Source organism: Phaethon aethereus (genome assembly GCF_964289735.1).
Source record: "Phaethon aethereus genome assembly, chromosome: 5".
NCBI classification, from domain to species: Eukaryota; Metazoa; Chordata; class Aves; order Phaethontiformes; family Phaethontidae; genus Phaethon; species Phaethon aethereus.
In genome coordinates this window covers 3,309,311-3,329,463 of record NC_138579.1, presented here as the reverse complement: position 1 = coordinate 3,329,463, position 20,153 = coordinate 3,309,311, and the positions used below count along the sequence as shown (strand labels likewise).

General features: G+C 48.0%; 2 protein-coding genes across 2 annotated transcripts; one reads left to right on the top strand and one right to left on the bottom strand.

The window, feature by feature from the left end:
- Positions 1–582: 582 nt before the first annotated feature.
- Positions 583–15,400, top strand: DNAAF2 (dynein axonemal assembly factor 2; the record flags this gene model as incomplete). Its single annotated transcript, XM_082000982.1, has 3 exons — positions 583–2,253; positions 12,519–12,665; positions 14,828–15,400. The coding sequence occupies exons 1-3, from the start codon at positions 613–615 to the stop codon at positions 15,398–15,400; spliced, it is 2,361 nt and encodes a 786-aa protein (XP_081857108.1). The 5' UTR covers positions 583–612.
- Positions 15,401–18,112: 2,712 nt separating this feature from the next.
- MGAT2 (alpha-1,6-mannosyl-glycoprotein 2-beta-N-acetylglucosaminyltransferase) lies at positions 18,113–19,423 on the bottom strand (the record flags this gene model as incomplete). Its single annotated transcript, XM_082000858.1, has 1 exon — positions 18,113–19,423. One exon carries the CDS (start codon positions 19,421–19,423, stop codon positions 18,113–18,115), a length of 1,311 nt encoding a protein of 436 aa, XP_081856984.1.
- Between the last annotated feature and the right edge of the window lie 730 nt (positions 19,424–20,153).

Here is a 20,153-nt window from a genome sequence, read left to right as displayed (position 1 = left end):
TGTGAACCTCGTCCCTTTTTGATGAAATTAAGCAAAAATGTGCTCCAGCCGCTTGTGGGCATCGCAACTATGCGACCTAAGTGCCCAAATGAGGTGTAGAACAGACAGGGCCATGGGCTCTGGGTGGAAGCCAGCTACAAGAGGTGGGAGCTGAAGCGCTGAGGGTCTAAACACAAACCGCAGGAGAGACCGCACGAGCGCTTCTGAATGCGCTCCCCGGGCATGGGCTAGGAGGGGAAGGCAGTGCCAGCTCAGAGATGTGGGACAGGGTGGGGAGGACAGGCCTTGCAGAGGGATGAGGAGGACATGGTGGAGAGCCACCCCTGTGGAAGAGAGGGGCAAGAGCTGAGAGCCAGCACGAAGCCATTGAAGCAAAAGGAAGGGAAAGCTGAGCGGGGCCGGGACTGAGGGCTCGGAAGTGGAAAGGGTTCAAGTCTGAGGAAGACCAGGGGGGGAAGGCTCGCCATCTTGTTTGGTGTCTCCATAGCAACTGGCCGGAAGGGGCCGGCGGCGCCATCTTGTTTATTATCACCATAGCAACGAGCACGGCTAGCCCGGAGGCGCCATCTTGTTTGGTGTCTCCACAGCAACTAGAGCGGCCCGGCCGGAGCCATGGCGGGCGTGGGGCGGCTGGAAGAGCTGGAGCTCAGCGCCGAAGAGGCAGAGCGGCTCCAGCGGGCCTTCCGCGACGAGCAGTTTCGGGCGCTGTTCGCCGAATACGCGGCGGAGCTAGCCGACCCGGAGCAGCGACGGCTGTACGAGGAGGAGGTAGCGGCCCTGGAGCGGGAGCGCGGCATGGAGGTGCGCTTCGTTCACCCCGCAGCGGGCTACGTGCTGCGCACTAGCGAGGCCGGCTCCCGCCGCTGCTACCTCAACGTCTGCAGCAACCCGCACGTCGGGGCGCCGCAGACCCGCGCCGAGCCCGGCGGCCACCGCTGGGCCCTGCCCTACAGCCTGGCGCCGGGCCGCGAGGAGCTGGGCTGCGGCGGCCGCCGCCGCCAGGTCTACGATGTGGTCTTTCACCCGGCGGCGCTGCGCCTGGCCGCCCGCAGCGCCCGTTTCCGCCGCCTGCTCAGCGACACGGCGCTGGAGGCCGTGGAGCGCCACTGCGCCGTGCAGCTTGACCGCGCCAACGCCGTTGTGCTCCGCGGCACCAAGTACAAGGGCGTCCCGCAAGCGCCCGTCATCCGCACCCCGCTGCCCGGCGGCGCCCCACCGCCGCCCGCCGACAGCGACTCCCCGCTGCCGCCCTTCCCCTTCCCGCCCGCCGCCGCACCGCCGCCGCCCGCTGCCCCCGCCGCGGCCCGGCCCGCCGGCCCCACCACGCCGCGCTGGAGCATCCGGCACCGCTCCTACGTGGACTTGCAGGACTACCGGTGCTGCCGCGACTCGGCGCCCAGCCCCGTACCGCAGGAACTGGTGGTGACGGTGGAGCTGCCGCTGCTGCGCTGCGCCGCCCAAGCCACGCTGGAGATCCGCGGCCGAGAGCTGCGCCTCGATTCGCAGCGTCCCGCCTACCGCCTGCGCCTCCGCCTCCCTTACGACGTGGACGAGGGCCGCGGGCGCGCCGCCTTCAACAAGGCCCAGCGGCAGCTCCTGGTCACGCTGCCCGTGGTGCCGCGGCCCGGCCCGCAGGAACCGCTAGGCCTGGGTGGGGAGCCGCTGGAGGAGGCCGAGCCCGGCACGGAGAGGCTGGGAGAGCCGCCGGCGGCTGAGGCGGGCGGCGGGGCGGCCCAGAGCACGTGCGGCGGCGGGGAGCCCGCCCAGTGCCCCGCCGAGCCACCCGCGGGCGGCGACAGGCCACCGCCCCGCTCCGCCGCCTCCTCCCCCACTCCGAGTGCCGGCCTCGGCGGCGGGGACACCCCGCCGTGCCCTCCAGAGAGCCCGGCCCCAGACGGCAGCCCAGGCCACATGGCTCTTCCCCGCGGCTCCGGCAGCCCTGACGCCGCCGTGTGCCCTCCCTTTCAGTGCCGGCAAGATGAGGCCTCCCTCACCCTGCTTCTGCATGTGCCCGGCATCCAGCCTCAGAGCATCAGTGGAGACATGGGCAAGAACCACTACAGCCTCTGCTTTTCCAGTGATGCTGGCGCCTATGCCCTCTTCTTACAGTTTCCTCCCGCAAACAGGCTGGCATCCCCCGAGACCAGCATTAGCGTGTCTGCCCACAACGCTGCAATCAGGCTCGCCAAGGCCCCCGGCAGCACTGAGCTCTGGGAGAAGTTCTGCTTCGGCCTCAACGCCTCCACTCTGCAGGTAACAGCTTCCAACTGGCAGGGTTGGTGCGTCACGCTACCCAGAGTACCACCGCTTTGCTGCAGTGTGTGACGTCTGCTGTTGGGATTCATTTATGAATGATGTCTCGGGGAGCTGTTAGGTTTTCTGTCTGAGTTCAGAAGATGTTGGTAGTGACGGAAACCGCTTCTCGGTTACTGGATGTGAGTGGAACGACCTAGTTAGTGCTAGTCTTGTAGGAGCAGTATGAAGGTCATGTCGCAGAGCTGACATCTTTGTCCTTGGAATTGAACTGACTTCTGCCTCCTGTGCTAATTCTTTTCTGAGGGAAATTCTGATGATGAGTGAAAACAGAGCCTGCCCTGTGTCCTTAGCGTTAGCTTTTAAAGCCATGTAAATTGTTCTTGTAGCCTGTTCACATGAGGAAAGGAGATGTTTGTAATACACCAGACATACACACATGTATATAGTGTCATGAAATGCAGACATGTGAGTGGCGTGTACCTGTATCTGTAGGTCAGGACAGAGCTCCTATTTACAGCAACGGGAACACCCATTAGTTCAACCAGAGTAGTACAGCAAACTGGAACTGTGAGCTGCGGTTGACTGCCATTTTGCTGGGGTATTTCTTCATCTTCATACCAGTCTGAATATGATTCTAGTTTAGATGTTTTATTATTTTATGGGTCGTTAGGCAGTGATGCTCCCTGTAGCGAGGGAGGTTGGCACTCCTGCTGCATCTGGCTGACAGTGCCTGCTGAGAACTGGCAGTGTCCCTGCAAAGGGATTGCTCACCTTGGGGCCCTCTTGCTGTCAAGAAGCACTCACACAAGTTTTCCAGAGAACTATGTTATTCTGTAAGATCAGAGTTTCAAATAACTTACCATGAGCAGGGAGTAAGACTGCACAATTCTTGTGTAACCTTTCAGCCATGTGATTTGGAGTTTGTCTTTAGAACAATAAAGTCCTTTGCAGTTTGGATCATGTACCATGGGAGTGCAAGTCCAGAAAGCGGGCAGGCTTAAATTATATCCACTGGGATGATGGTTTTGGAATCTCTTAATTGCTCCATCCCTACAATCAGAAAATACTTCATGCTTCTGAGAGTGATTTATCTGGTTAGTATTTGTGCCGCTGAATCTTCACATTTTATTTCCCATTTAGCAGGCTGCATACCTTTTCTGTGATAGCTCCTCTGAAGGAGGAGCTGATTATTTCAGGTAAGTATCGAAGAAAATTAATTTATTGAGAACACCTAGAGTGAACTGTTTGCAGTGGATTTCCTTCACTTTTACTGGAGCAGGAGCCCGCAAGTCTGTGCAAGCGGGGCCATGAAACGTTCAGCACTACTGTTAATTGGTGCGATCAAGTACTGGGTGCCGATGTAACGTCAAATAAGCCATTGTGCGAATTATTGCCTGTTTTCTGTATAGGTACAGAAGGTGTGGGGTAGGAACTACAGGCATTTTATCCACTTTTTCAGATACTCTGAATATCCGTCTCTTTAATCATGCGTTTTGGTGTCTGCACTTGCTTGTTGTCTTACGGTGTACAGACCTAAGTGCAGGTTTTTTAGGGAAAACAACAGCTTTCCGTGACTCTACATGGGGATATACCTGAAAATTCAGTTTGGGAACAGGAAATTCTGCTGCAGTATCTCTTTAGTACTGTGATTGATGGACGTTTCTTCATGCTTTGCTTTCAGTCTAACGATTGAAAGTGCTTGGTATGTGCATTCTTTATTATGTTTGGGGGAACATCTTTTGATTGAAAGTTGTTAAAATGGCATGCAGTAATGGGATTTTGGTCGATATTACTTTTTTTTGAGTTAAAAAAAAATCTTTGAATGTGCTGAATTCATTATATATTGCAAAATGTTTTGGGTGGAGTAGGAGGAGGAGATTTGGCATTAGTCATAGGCCTCCCAGCCACTCATTCATGTCGCAGACTAGAAAGGATTGATTTCTTCTGGGGTGCAGTCCTTTTGGATAACGGCCCTGCAAATTGCAGCAGCTGAAATAATCTGAAGTCATTTGTTCTGTTTGCTTTTTTTAACTGTTCTATTTCCCAAAGGTGCCTGTGCCAGGGCTGATAGCTGCAGTCACTCAGAGTGAAGTGAGAAAAATTAATATTTAATTAGAGCTACTATTATATGCTGTCTTCTGTCCGTTAACTATTTGCTCGTGGTAGCTTCTCTTCTACTTATGTTGATTTCTTCAATTTGTCTGCTGTCTTCTCTGCTGTTTTTCTGCTTTGAATCTCTTTCTATAAATCAGAGTTACGGTTCTTGCATTGAGATCTGCAAGGAGTTGCATCAGTCATAGAAGAGTGTTTTAGGAACATACACAGTAGCAGCACCCTATTTAATTACTTTAGAGAGCTTTCAGTGGCCTAGGCGAGCAGGAATTTTATGGTGTGCTTTCCAGTCATGCTGATGTCTGCTTGTTTGTAATCTCCTCTCCCACAGTAGCATTGCCAGAAGATAAGTGTGTGGCAAAAGTAGAGGCCAGTGTTTCTTACAGATACGATACTCCTATTCTGCTGTCTTCTGGGAAGTTGTTTCTTACTGGACACCAAGGATTTCTGTGTTGTTTCACGGAACAGATTCCTCACTGGGTTAGTTACTTCAGAAATCTGACCAACTTGGCGATAGCTTGTGCTACGGTAGCTGTTACAGTACCTTGATACACTGCCTGCGTAATTCACAGAATCATAGAACAGTTTAGATTGGAAGGGACCTTTAAAGGTCATCTCGTCCAACCCCGCTGCAGTGAGCAGGGACATCTTCAACTAGAGCAGGTTGCTCAGAGCCCCATCCAACCTGACCTGGGATGGTTCCAGGGATGGGGCATCTACCACCTCTGTGGGCAACCTGGGCCTCATTGTGGAAAATATCTTCCTTATACCTAGTTGAAATCTGCCCTCTTTTAGTTTAAAACCATTACCCCTTGTCCTGTTGCAGCAGGCCCTGCTAAAAAGTCTGTCCCCATCTTTCTTATCAGCCTCCTTTAAGTCCTGGCAGGCTGCAATAAGGTCTCCCTGGAGCCTTCTCTTCTCCAGGCTGAACAACCCCAACTCTCTCAGCCTTTCTCACCAGTTGTCTGCCATTAACTTGCCAAACAGCTGGGAAAATGTGTTATGATAATTGTTCACCGCATGAGCAGAATGCATCTCGTCGGCAGCCTCGTCTCTGGACTATGATGTAGTGCAGTGTGGATTGCCTGATTTTGATTGCCTGTGCGCCTCTGCCCAGATCAACATGTACGATAACGGTGCCAGTAATTGTGGAGCCCTGCCTTGCATGCTTGTGATGTTCCTGTTATCGCACTGGCCTCTTTTCTTGTTGGAAATTGGTCTGATACAGATATCGGTAGAAAAATGAGTTGAGTTCGTCCTTAGGACACCATTCTTGAAACAGAATTTCAGGGACTGGTTTTCCTTTTGTACACAGTTACGTTTCAATCCCTGTGCTGAAATATGATCTATTTAGAGCTCAGTTTCCATAGATGCTGAGCAGTCTGAATTCCCACCCCAGCAAGTGCTTATTTTCAGCAAGTCTTTAGAGTGCAACAGTCCTCCCTGGACTTTAACTGTGTCATTGCAAGTATTCCTTTGTTTGGTAGTTCTTGATGTTGTGTTGGTTTTACCGCTTTCCCATACAATAGGTAGTCAGCTTTCTGCTGACTCTGAGCCCTAACTTTTTATCAGCGGATGCAGCCATTGCTTCTCTTTCTCTGAGTAGTTTTGCTCCTTGGCTAAACCATAACGTCTGCACACTTGTTATGGTGAGCAGAAATCATATAAAAATAAAGATCCTGTGACTTTGGACTTTGTGGACCAGGGTCCCATATTTTAGGGGTTAAAAGTTACCTTTTGTCACTGCCCTTGGGCTCAATCACTGTATGAGAAACCACACGGTGTTAGTCTTTCTGCAGGGCTCACTCCAGGCCCTGTTTTTCCAGGGGAATAGAGACTTGTGACCTGAGAAAGTTGCCTTCACCCTCTGCTCGTTGCCTCGAAGGACCAGCTGTGGGCTGTGCTCCATCTGTTACTCTTTATTGCAGCTCATCCACTAATGCCTCTGACATTTCTTACTTCCGTTTGTTTAAATCCTTGGAGCTGAGGCCCAGGAAACTCCTGCGTCAGAGAGTTCCCTTTCATTCTGAGACAGCGGAGCCTGGGGAGTAAATGATGAAAAAGAATGGTTGAGAATTAAATAACCATTAATAAAATTTGTAAGCCTGCCAGGCAAGGTTTCCAAGAACATGTCCCAGAATGTCCTGGTTTACGGCAGAGCTGGAGTTGGGAAATTATGGAAATCATGCCTTTGTAAAGCACCATCTTTTAATGTCTGGTCTCCTGGAGTTAAATGCTCAATTCTTAACAGAAATAAAAAACGGTTTTCTGGTGGGTGTATCTGAACTACTGGGACTTGGAGGCTCAGTTATACTAGCATGTGAAACATGTTTGGTAGATAATTAATTCTGCCTGCAGTTTTTGGGTCGTATGTACTCATTTTCATGTGATTAGAAAAAGATTCGTTAAAGTAATAATTCCCTTTCATGCTGATCCACACCCTTCCTGCCCTTCTCAGTGGACTGAAATGAGTTTGTTTAGAGAATGTGTGCTCACTCTCCTGATCAGTGCTTCCCTCGTGGGGTACCCCTCACCGGGGAGGGAATCGCTGCAGTCAGCCTGTCCCTTTGGTAATAAAAGCCCATGTTCTGATATGGAGAAGATTAAGATTTAACTCATGTAAACCCCCACAGGGCTTCAGAGAACAGCAGGGAGCAATGTTTCCTCTGCGTTACTATGCAGTGAGATTATGGTTTTTAAACATTTATGGTATGAAAAATATTATACTAAACATTCCTGATTAGTTCATGGTTTGAACTAAGCATGAACATGAGGGTTACTTAACATAGGTATCTAAAAGGAAATTGCATAGCGATACGAGAGCTTTGCTTAACTTTTGTGTGAATGTTGATGCCTTCATGGAAGATGTTTTAGACAGGTGTGTTACTGAGCATAAAAAAAAGAGGTGTGATTTTTCTGCTTGGCACAGCCACCAGCACCTTGTGAAGGAGATCCATTTGAAGCTCTTGTTGCTTTTTCCTGCAGAACGCAGCCAGTAAATAATGCTGAAGCCCTATGACCTCTGCTCGCTTGTCACATGTTGTTTTCTAACCCCTGCACTTAAGTCTGCTTTGGCAACAGGTATGCTGTGGGGCAGGTCCTCCAAGACAAACACCCACTATGACCTGTTTACCCAAAAATCCCATGGGAACAATATTATTTTTAGTTGTCTTTACAACAGAGGGACTGTCAGTCTTTGTAATTAATTGTCTCATTATCTCATTGAACATGGTATTTGTCTTGTCTGTGCTGTCAGATCTATCACGCTCAGGCAGATCCCATGTCCTCCAGCCACGCTGGACACACGCCTGGTGTGGGGCTGCTGAGAGGCCACATATTCTCTGGAAAAGAAGTCACCTTTCTGCAGCTGCAGGTGGCAGAGCTATATTGCTCCCGGCACTGGGAGCATGTGGAAAAGGCTGTGGTCTAGATGTGCTCCCGTGGGCACGCTGCCTGGGGCCTTGCTGGGGCTGTCCTCGTGCTCGGTGATCTCAGAATTAGGGCTCTTGTGGATAAATCTATTTCTTGGTTTGAGAGTCAACCAAGCACGAAACCTAGAGAGCTGTGTTGGGAAGTATAAGACACATTGAGGTTTTAAGCCTATGCCACCTTTCAGGGAGAAATCTGTACCGGAGAGCTGAACGGATGCTGCGGTATGCTCACAAGCCCAAACAGAAGTGCTGGGTCTCAGCTGGCTAGGGCAGTCCAGCTAGCTTTACTGCTGCAATGTAGGGTCTGCCCTTATTTCCAAGCTGTTTTGAGTTGTGTTACACACTTTCTTTGAAAGTCAGAGTTATAATTTTCAACTTCCAAGCTTCTATAAAGAGTTAATGTAATAATTAGGGGTCACTTCTTAGAAAATGATGCTAGAAACTAGGACTGTTATGCTTTATTTTTGGTTCAGTTAATTCTGTGCTCAGCGTTTCAGGACTCTTGGCAAGTTTTTTGGGAGGTCAGAGGACGACAGAAATGGAGCACTGAACAAACTTACTGTTTGATTTTTTTCAAAGCAATCTCTTTCCCAAACTACATTAAGACACATAATTAGTTTGCTTCTGCTATAAAACAAACTAATTTCTGAATAGCCTTTAAATGGCAGCTGCATTATGGGAATAACATACTTACACAAAACAGTTATGTCAGGAAACATTATTAACCTACTGATTAACCTCATGAAAGCTGCTTTTGAGCTGTTTAATCTTTGCAGCCATGAATACTTTATAAAAGTTTTCACCCCCCGTACAAGTACTTTCATTCACCAAAACTTCAAGCTTCGCATTCGCGTGCTGAGCTGGTTTGCAATGGAACCCTACAAACCCAGAGGCCAGGAGATCCCTAGATCCAAGTCCTTTTTCATATTGGCATCAGCTTCTCATTACAGAAGACATGCAAATCATTTCAGCCTGAAATCAGTCCCACTTCTAAAACAGTTGCAGCCTGCGTAGGAGGTAACTCTGGATGGTAACTGGCTACGAGTTTGGATAAAGCAATGCAGAACAAACTATGTGAGTGTTAAGGGCGGCCATGGGGGCACCAGCTTTGTGCGCTGTCTGCCGGTGTTGCAGCCACTGCCGCTGTGCACTGTCCGTGCTGTGCGATACGAGGATGGTTTCGAATGATGAAGTGTTCTAGAAACCAAAGTCATTCCTGCTAACGTTTATGTTAATTTGGTCTCAGTTTAGTCACAGGAAAAAACGAATGTGTACCAAACAGCAGATGACAGTATGCACAGGGAAAAACAAGTTTAATTCTAAGTTGCTAAAAGAGTATCATAAATATCAGAAAATAAACTGTTTAAACTGAAGAATTATTTTACAGGGTCATTGAAATCATCTGCAGATGGTTGTCCTCTGCTGCTTTTCCAAGCCAGAGCAAATGGGCTTTAAAATAAATTCATAAATCATTTTTTTCCAAGGTCTGTGCTTTGATAAGATATGCAGTAATATAAGTGCCTCAGCATATACTCACCGTGAATGCAAAGTCTGAATTACAGTTGCTGGCTGTCTGAACAGGCTAATGATAATCATTATATTGATAACAAACAGCATTGCTTGTGCGTACAGCACAAGGTACTGTGATTTATGGCAGGCCACTGGGTAGTGCTGTGATAAGATTTTAAATACTTACTTGAAATATAAGTGTTGTGCTCTGGGAATATGGTGTCGAGCTGGTATGAAACCTGCTAAAACTGCTTTATAGTAATTAGTCAAAATGATAGGAACATCATCACGAGCAGTTACTTTTTATCCTCGTGTAAAGTACTGATCAACAGACCTTCCATTCAGTTTTTTTTAACAGTATTTTCTGTGAATAAATCAAATTATTTTGCTTTTAATCTGGGAGAAAACCTTCAGAAAGATTTGTTTTGTTGCTGACGTGCAAAGTTGTCTTTGCATTGAGGATAAACGGCTGTCGCTCTGTTCTCGTAGCCATGATTCATGTAGGCAGCGCTGGCATTCGCACCCCTGATCTGGGGAGTTCCGTATGGAGCGCTCTCAACCTCACTTCCTCTCCTAAGGGTCTTCCCAGTTTTCTTCAATGTATCTCTGCTTTGGTGCATGTAAACCATCTCCTGCTATTTCAGAAATAACCTCCGTGAAGCCATTCCTGTGATTCATGGGATGGCGGGTGCTGAGCCCTGCCGCAGAGTGCTCCCTTTGCTGCTGCCTGGCAGGAGTTTCACCACGGCGCAGACTTTGGAGGCAACGGCTCTGCGGCGTCTGCAAGTGGCGTGGTTAAAGTAGCTTCAGATAAACCAATCTAAGGATGCGATTTGCTATATTTTGACACAACAGAAAACCTTCCATTACCTGGTGGGTTTTCAGGCATCTGCTCTCTTGATTCCTGTACCTGTGATTTCTTTTTTTTGTTATGCTGCTTATGGACGTATACAAGGTCAGGCACCAACTTTAAGAGCACGAATGCTCAGTAGGAGAGTCCTGTCACAAAAGACTTATGCTCTTGCTAGACAAAACAAATGCAGGCTTAGAGGGGGAAAAAGGATTGTTTTCCCCATTTTATATAAGAAAAATGGAGGCAAAGAGACTTGCTCACAGTCATAAGCAGTCCAGAAGATATCAGAGAATTGAAGCAAGATTGCTGAGACCCAAAACCCATGGTGGTTTGTTTCCCAAGGGGGTGTTGAGATGCGGAGATCTTGTAGCAGTTATTTTGCAGGAAAAACGCTAACAAACAATGGTCTCTCTTTTACCCTCACTCAAATTGTGAGCCTCCAGCTTTTAGGAAAATGTTCTTGCTCTTAAAATGAAAATGTGGAGTGTGAAGGAGTGGAGGTGTCAGCTAAAGGTGAATTACTGGCAGGTGGCTTAAATTTCTCAGCTGGGTGAGGAGAGTTGTTGTGCTGGAGCAGAGAGTGCTTTGCTGCACTTTCCTTGGAAGCAAAGGCAGGCTACCAGGATGGGCTGAACCGCCATCGCGCTCGGCAGTATGCCGAAAACCCCGCAGAAGGGAAGTTGAGCTGTTCTGTCTGTGTTGTGTGGGCAAAGCGATACCTTGTGGAGGTGGAAACATATCCCCTGTGCTGCCCAAGGCCTTGCCAGTCATCTAGTTCATGAGCTTGTGGGAGTTCCAGTGCCACACAGATTTTTGCATCTGTACTCCCTGCCTTGTTTCTTTACTCTGATGCCTCCTCTTGAACTCTGCACAATATTTCTGCAAGCCTAAAGCACTGGCAGGGTCCCTCTCTGGCGGGCAAGAAAGGAAGCAACACGAGGGAATAAGTACTTTAGGCTTCCTATACAAAAATGCAATAAGTATGTGTGTTACTGAACGGTTTTCTGTCGGGCAACCCTGCTGTAGTTTAATTTTTCCACAAACGGTCTCAGCATCCGATGTTGGATGTTCGCCTGGGTTGTAATCTTTCTAGATAGAAAAAGAATTCAGTCCTATGGTTTTGACAAACCAGCCATAGGTATGTTACGACTTTCCACAGTGTGATTTCTAATTTAAATAGTGAAAAAATAGCACGCTGTTTTATTTTTCCAATACAGAATTTTTTTTTCAAGATGACAGTTAAATTTTGTACCTTAGACACAGTGCGGCATCTGGCAGTGCATAAGGCTACATCCACAGGGGGCAAAAAATGTGCAGAATTGCCTTTTTGCTTCTCAGTCTGCAAGATGTCAGTGATAATTGAATTTAACTTTCATTAGGTTGACAAGAGGGTAGAACTGGACCGAGAAATTTAAAAGTATGACTTAAAGTAGAAGGTTTGCAACTTTTCCCTGCTATTTCCAATGAAACAGTTCATTGTTAAACAGGAAAGGTAATTCACAGAACATAAGAATAGACCTCCAGTGTAGACCATTTTTATTCTGCCAATGTCTGTCCTTACCTGCAGCCTACAGCAGATGATTTAGGAAGAATATGAGGACAGGGAAAGCTCTGTAGTTGTTACGAAACAGCCCCTCCAGGATATATTTTAGGACCTTAATTACCTGTAACTGATTTAAATCTTTCAACCTGTAGCAACGTGTTTCACATTGTTTGCGAACTGCATATTAACAGCCTCAAAACATGTCCCAGACTGTCAGCTTCAACTGTGGATACCTCTCCGTTTCTTCCAACTGGTGTTTACGCTTTCCTAAATAGAGATCTGAGAAGCCTCCGTGGATGGATGTGAAACGGATATAGCCATGCATGTTTCATAGCTTTCGCTTTAGAAGGTCTGATCTTGAAGGCTGAGGGTTCAAAGATACTGTGATGACAGGCCAAAGAGGTGTTTGCATGTTCCTAAAGTAAAACGGTGAAACAAATCCATAAAAGCCTAATACCTTCCTGATGTTCAGACAGGTGAGGACAGTGGAACAATGTTGGTGCAAGTCATTCCTCAGAGGGAATCTAAATCTGTATTTTAGTCATGTGTCGAAGAGAGAAAACATGTTTCTTTTATCTTTGTGTATGATGCAGATTGTACTTTAAATCGAAATAAGCTAAGCACTGGTCTTCAATTCATTCCACCTCATTACTTCCGAATGTCTGACTTAGAATTTCTTTATTGAGACCCGAGTGTGCTGTGAAACTCGCCTGTTGTGAATCAGTGTCCTGGATTTGTTTGGAGTGACTTTCTTGCTCCAGTAAGGCTGAAGTATAGTACGAAAAAAACATAACCAGCTCTTTCTTTTCTTTAGGAAAGATTGTTTATCAGTGAAGAAAACGTTGATGCATTTCTAGGCACTGTTTTATGCCCTTCCTTTTGCTCCCAGTCGGCACTGGAAAGTCAGCCGTTAATTGAAGTGCTTGATGTTACTGAGGACAGAATTCAAATCATGTTGAAGGTAAGGATCTCTCTGGCAGTAGTACCTATTGCTGACTGAATTATGTACTTCAGCAAGATTGTATCAAATCTCACTGAAACAGCTTTGTTCCTGTTTTGTCTTGATATAGCAGAGGAAACCATGGAATAGGGTGTATTTGTGAGTATAAATGTCAGTTTTTGGAAACACAGGTTCACATTTGTGCCATTTAATGTGACCAAGGGATTGAACCCCCCTGTATTTCACTGGGAAGATGCAGAACTGTGATATAATCATTAAAGATGGTGCTTTCTCCGTGGCATGCACACACTAAATTTCTCACTGGTATTAAAAGAAAAAAATGACTAAGTAACTACCTAGTACCCCTCATTCAGAGGGACCCCAAGTGCTTTTGGGTCAGAGCTATGACAACGTGCTGCAAGCAAATCATGGCAGGTGTCATCAGAACAAAACCAGAATAAAGTAGTGGATAATCCACATCCTTCAAATACCCAAAAGTTTGGGTTCATGTACTGGAGCCCACGGTTAAAGCATGCAGTCTTTTGTACAGACATCTTTCCAGGTGTTTGGTCCAGAAGTGGACTTACCTGGAGGGACTTGGGGTCAGGAGGGAGTAGAGAGGCAAAGAACCTGGCTGCTGAGAGCGGGAATCGGAAAGGGCTCCTCCAGATGGACAGAGGGTGCTTGGTCATGGCCACTGCTTCACACTCTCTGCTTTGTCACACAGATAGAAAAAACCTTGAGCAATTTGTCTGGTCCGTGTTCGAATACTTGGTGGTTTCCTATTGTGTAGATAATTAAACACGGGACTATTCATGTTAAACACTGGTCTCAGATTCACTGCTTGTAATGTTTAAGGTCTCTTTCAGGCTACTCTTCTTCCTCAGTCGCCTGTCTATAGAAAGGATGCAAGGTAGTCTGTTTCTGAGGTCTGCCACAGGATTAAAATGACCTTCCTTTGCAAAGTAGGAGATGGACAGATGAAGAAAACAAAATGTTAGTTTTGTAAAGAGGAAAATGTGAGGTAAAGCACCCAAACCGACTGGGGTTTCTTGGTAGACGCTGGATCAGAATTTCATTTAAAACTTTACTTAAAGGAAGCGTGGAAAGGTAATATGCAGGGACAATCAGGTTACTTCTGTGGCCACAAATCGGAGACTGCAGATATAGTTAGTGTGTAGATGGCTTCTTGGAAAGCAAGTTTGGAGGAAGCATGCGACCTCTGGAACTGTGCTGGAGGACTGAGGAGTTTACCCTAAGGATAGTGGCTCCAGCATTACTTGATAGGCTTAACTTTTGTAGCTAGTGTGAATTGTATATAAAATTTAAATCCAGGTTGTTGGAGAGCAAATGTGGATGTTTTTGTGCCTCAGAAAGGGAAGCTAAAATGTCTTAAATCACTCACACATTCATGTGGGAGAATCATCCAGTGGTGGGAAGGACTTACTGGTGTTTCTTTTATTTCTTGCTGGAGTGAGCAGTGGTTTGAGGGACAGAGAGCGCTGGGTGCCTGAGAGAGCGACTCAGTCTTTGAATCCATGAAGCCAGCTGCTCCTGGACAGGTGCCTGCCTGATCCTGACTATGAACTGATAGGCACATATGAGTTACCAGCTGTTTTTTTCTAAAGCAGTCAATAGATAATGGTGGAACTGGGTAACTGCTATTTAGACAGCACTGGGTCTCACAGTTCATACTCTCCTGAGGCAAACTGCAGCAATTCCTGGATTTAACTCACTTAGGCCGATTGAGAAAGACCGCTTACTTACCAGTTACACCTTTCACATATGACAGGATGGTAATTTCCCTAATTGCAAGGTTAAAGCACACTTCTTGCAATGAGAGTTTAGATCCCTTGGCTGATTTTTGTGGCCTCTGAGTTCTAGAAAACAGCCTGGGTGTGGTGAATTGCTGGTCTTCCCCGTTGTTAGTTGCGATGGAGGCTGTGGCCACTTGGCAGCTGCCCAGCAGCATTTCCTATTGCAGAGGAAACCCTCGGGAGGCAAACAACCTCCCTGCCACTCATTCCCACGTGCGGTACAAGATCAGGAAAACCTCAGCACCGTACTGACTTGGCTTTCTGGAAGTAGATGTTGGAGAAACAAGTGTTCTGGCCTGTCTTTACAGCAGTTTTGTGTGCCCAGTCTATTCCAACTATAAAACAATTCATTTATTTTCTTGACAGCCGCAGGAAGCAGTCCATTCTGAACGGGATGGAAAAGAAACACTTAGCGGCTCAGGAGGAGATCTCGCCGCTGAAAAGACAAACGGCGACTACCCCCAAACAAAGGCAGAAGCAAGCTGTACCCCAGCTGACACGGTTGAAGGAGAACATGCTACAGAAACCAACAAAACTTCCACGTCTTTTGCAACAGCTGAAACAATAGGAAAAGTAGGTTGTAGTTCACAGCATTGTTTGCAGCATGAACCTTCTGACACCAGTTCAGCAATTCCTGGCAAATCTAGGGGAAAGGAACCAGATTTAGAAAGTGCTGTCACAGTAGGCACAATGGCTGGGGCTGCAGACTCTGAAGAACAAGCAGGCCTTCTGCTGGAGGGGCAGGCGAAAGCGGAAGGGGATGAAGCGGCTGAGCCTACGGTGTTGGCCCTGGGTAGCCAGCGCAGCTCGGACAGCAGAGCAGCCTCCCCAGTTCTCCAAGAAGTGAACACTCAGGATGGGAGCATGCAGATCGTTAGGGATCACGTAACGCGCTGCCTGGTCACGTTTCAGAATTCTTTGCTGTATGAATTGGACTAACTTAATTATTTTAGGATTTCCTTCTGTTGTTTGATGCTTACCATGACTTCCATGTGCTGGTTTATGACTTCAGGGATAAGAGTAGAAAACAGGTTCCAACTAAAACTGTGTTGTTTACATGTCAACTTAGAATACGGATGTTGTTAATAACTTTTGAAGTTAACAGGTCTGAGTTTTCTAATCACATGTATGGGCTCAAATAGTTTTACTTACAAGAAGGATTGTAAGTAAGTACAAGTTGAGGGTGAATCTGAGCTCATAGAAGAAAATGCATCTTTATTGTTTACATAACTTTCTTAGTCTCTTGCTACATTACAGGGAGTATTTGTATATATCCTTTTTCTAATGGCTCCCTCAGGAATGGCTGTGTTCAGTCCACCTAGAAATGAGCAGTATTCATAATTTTTCAAACCTTTCATTTTGTGATAATTGCAGGATTACACTTGCACTGTTTTTTAGCAATCAAATGAAATTTCTAATTGCATGGGGAAGTTCTAATTAGTCTCTTAGAAATAATCAACATTTATACCATGTATTCCATCCTAGTACATTACTTCAGAACACAGCATCCAAACATACCCCAGTCTGTCAACTGAACAAATTCAATTGCACAATAAAAACATCCTCTCTTGTTGCATGTCTGCTACTAAGTATTTACAATTTGTAAAATGGATTTACTTTATCCAGATTAGGTTTGCTTTTCAAAAACAGTTCCCCATGAGGTTCAGCTGTTTGCTGGTCCCTCTCTCTGGAGCGTGATAACCAAAAGAATGTATCTAATAATAATAAACTTTCAGTTCCCTTTCTCACTGCTTCTGAAATAACTTCTGTTTTCTTTTGAGTTGTACAAGACACAAACGTGCTTAGGTCCCTTCCAAGCCATTCTATGATTTAGAAGAAGGTTAAATGTGACTTGTTTCACAGCTGCTCTGGAGCTACTCTTACATTTCTACGTTAAATGCGAGTGCTTGCAGTGCGGGGTACGTGGTGTAAGCTTTACTTTTACAAGTTCAGCGGAAGCCATAAGCTGCCAAAAGCATCTGCCCTGCCCTCTACAGCAGCACACCACCAACCCAGGTGAAGGAGGATGAGTGGTTTGCCGGGTTCAGTTTAACCCTGATCAGCTCTGTCATGGTCACACAGCTCCTTGTGGGAGGTAGCGAAGGGCTGAAGCACAGGCTCAGCTTTTGCAGCATCAGCCCTGCCTCTGTCAAACTACACAAAGGTAGCAAGTACCAAAGCTGGTACAAAATCATGGTGGTTAAATTACCCCTGGGGAAAAAAAAAGGCATCTTATGGTGGTCAAAATAAACATCTGCATGTTACTTAAAAGTATTTCACAGAACTTGGCATGCTCTCAAATGAACATTTAACCAATGTATTAGCAACCTGTAAAGTAGGTGACAAATGGCAGTAAAAGGAAAGCTTTGCTACAGGCCTGTACATTCACAAGTAACTGTTGTAGCCGGAGTCCTAAGAGCACCAACCCCATTTTCTCTAATTAAAAAAATGCTTCCCTCCCCCGAAATCTCTCGGCATGGAATCTACCTCTAAATATTGCATGTCTGTCACCTTAGCATAGTGTTTTATTTCTTTAGCGTACCTCTCTGTTCTACAAAAAGCTGCTTAGGTGCAACTACTACCAGTTGTGCTTCAGAGTGGAGTGCTGTTACAGCTGCCAGCCCTTTAGACTTAAAACTGGCGAGGAAGCATTTGATGTTAATGAAGGGCTCTGCTATCTCCCATTCATGGCTTTCAGCTCCAGTTCAGCGTGTTTCCATTATATAGCACTATTTTTTTTTACTGGTCACTTTACACAGCTGACTAATTTGAAAGCAAACTTTTTTTTGATCCAAACAAAAGAGGTGTCTTGCCATGCATTTGTTACTCTGTTCTGCCTCAATTAGTGTGTATCATTAAAAATTTAATGAAGTTAAACGCACACTACTAGAACGGGTGACTGCATGTGTTCAGCCCTCTGGATTAAAGGCACGCCCCCCCCCCCCCCCCCCGCCCTGGTCCTGACTTTCTAGTAACACAAGATGACATCATCTTTTTGTGAGAATCAAGAACTTCACTGGTATTACAAAACAACTGAATTTTATTTTGGCAGAACTAAAAAAATCGTATATTTATCTACATTGTAGTAAAAACAATGATTTTTAGATATTTTTTTTTCCTTCATATATTCATCAACATATTGCAACCAAACCGCAGGTATCAGGCATGAGGTGACCCCAGGGGGTGGGGGGGTTCCGGTAGCGCTGCAGCGGCAGCGTGTGGAGCCCGGCTCCCACTGGGGCCGGAGCTCGGGAGGGCTCGGTCCCCCTCACTGGCTCCTCACCACCCCCAGCGCGGTGCATGGGCAGCACCGCTCTGCCCCTGATGGGGGAAAGACCCCACAGCAGACCACTGTAAGCACCAGAAAAGATGCACTTAAATACAAGTTTTCTCTTCCTCCCAGTAAACGTGGCAGTGGTCACTTTCTGCAGCGGGCCTGCCATGCTGCTCTGCGCGGCCCGGTGGCAGCAAGTAGCCCGTTTCCAGAACATGGTTGCCGAACATGAAAGATTACTATTTTGGGACACCTTTTACAAGAATGTTTATTCATATTAAAGCAGAAACCAACTCATAAATGCTTTTTATACACGTGTGTGCCTGTAAAAGACAGTATGGAACAACTCAAAAAGAAAAAGGCTGCGAGAACGATCCTCACTGAAGTCTGCGGTAACTCTTACAGAGTTCGTGGTCCCTAATATCTCCCCACCCTCCGTTTTTCACATGAGGGGAAAGGGGTGCCATAGAGTACCTTTTACTGACACTCATCGTTTCGGGAAACAGGTACTGTTGGTTGCTGTTCAAGAGAGAGTCGATTTTGGCACTCTGGCTGGACGGTCTGCAGGATTTCTTGTGGTGCATGCCACAGTCCCCCGTGTGAAAAATCCTGGGGATTTCGGGAACCAGCACTTTCCAGAACTTTGGAAGACAAGAGACAGTCAAGTGCTGCAGAGTCCAGTCCCAGTTGTAGTCATCATAGGTACAGAAGGCATCCGTGCACTCGATGAGCTTCTGGTAGGTGTCTCTGCCGAAGGCCATGCCCATGTTGTGCTCAGTGGACTTCCACGTCTTCATCTCCACCTTGTCGGCGCGGCCCGCGAAGCCGCCGCGGACGGGGCTGTAGGTGCCCAGGGAGACGATCTGGCACTCGGGGCACTCCCGCTCACGCAGGGCCCAGAGCTTTTTGAGGACGTGGTAGAAGTCGGGCGCCAGGTAGTGGTCCTCCTCCAGGAAAAGGACAGGCCCGGTGTGCTCCCGCAGCGCCCGTACCCGCTCCCAGACGAAATGCAGCTTCCACCACCAGTGGTGCTTGGTTTGGGAGAAGCGAGCTTCACGGTAGTGCCCGAAGGAGTCGGGGTACTCGGCGTTGATGCAGCCCAGGCGCAGGGCCGCTGCCTTGCCCACGTCGCGGGGACAGTCGCGTGGGTCGTGGCCGGGGAACTCGCGGGGGTAGAGCTGGATGCTGAAGGGGAAGAAGACCTGCAGGACGGGGCAGAAGTCCACGCGTGCCGCCAACCGGTTGAGCTCCTCGGCCCACAGGTCGTGGCTCAACACCAGCAGCACGTTCTCCACTCCCGCCGCCCGCCGCAGCGACTCCAGCAGCAACCGCAGGTGCTCGGCTCGATCGTGCACCTGCACCACCAGCACCACGTCGGCGGCGGACCGCACCGGGAAGCGCCCGGCGTTCCGCACCGGCTGGTCAAAGTTCAACCGGTAAACGAGCGAGCGGTAACTCAGCGTCCCGTTCTCGGTGAGCAGCGGCGGTGCTAGAGATACAGCCGAGGCGTTAGCGACGGGGCGGCGCGGCGGCGGTTCGCTGACCCGCGGTGGCTCTCCGGTGGTACCGGTACCGCCCCGCTGCTGCTGCCGCCTCCGCCCGCCGCCGCTTCCCCACAGCGCCAACGCGCAAACTGCCAGCGCCAACGCCAGCAGCAACACCTTCCGCTTGTAGATCCGCAGCCGCATCCTTCCCGGCGGCGGCGGCCGCCGTTCTCCCGCCGCCCTCCCCGCCGCCGCCGCCGCCGCCGCCGCCACTGCCTTCTCCTCCCGCAGGCAGCGCGCGCGCGCTGCCGCCACCCTACGCGCCCACGTCGCCGCACGCCATAGGGCGCCGGTGTCAGCGCCGCCGCCGTTCTATTGGTCGTCAGAGCCGTCACTCACCGCCGGCTTCCGCCATCATCTCAGCCGGGAGGCGGGCGAGACTGCGGGACGGGCTCGAGATCCCGGCCCGCAGCCTCGCCCGCCTCCCGGCCCCGGCCTCCCTTCCCCCGCTTTTGCTTTGTAAAAGTGCACGTTGATTGGTCAGCGGTAATTGGGGGGCTGGCGGTGTTAGTAATTAGGCAGAGGGGGTTGTAGGTGCGGGGGGGGAGGAGAAGTGGAGGTACGGGGGGCGGTGGGCGCGTTGGGCCTGGGTAAAGGGTTGTGGAGTTGCAAGGAGGGTAAGAACAAAATCCTTCTAGGTGTGGAAGACTAAAAGGTAATTTTAGTTTAGAGTAATTTTCTAATTACTAAAATGTCTAATTTTTCCTAATTACTAAGTTTCTATTTTTTCTACCTAAAATAAAGTAAAATTACCTATTAGAGCGGTGAGAAGGTGATCGAATAGTTCTGCAAGAAAACAGTATACAAGAAAAGAAAGTAATTCTAGATTTGCAGGAATAACATGTAAGGAAATCATTCCAGAAAAGCAAGAATA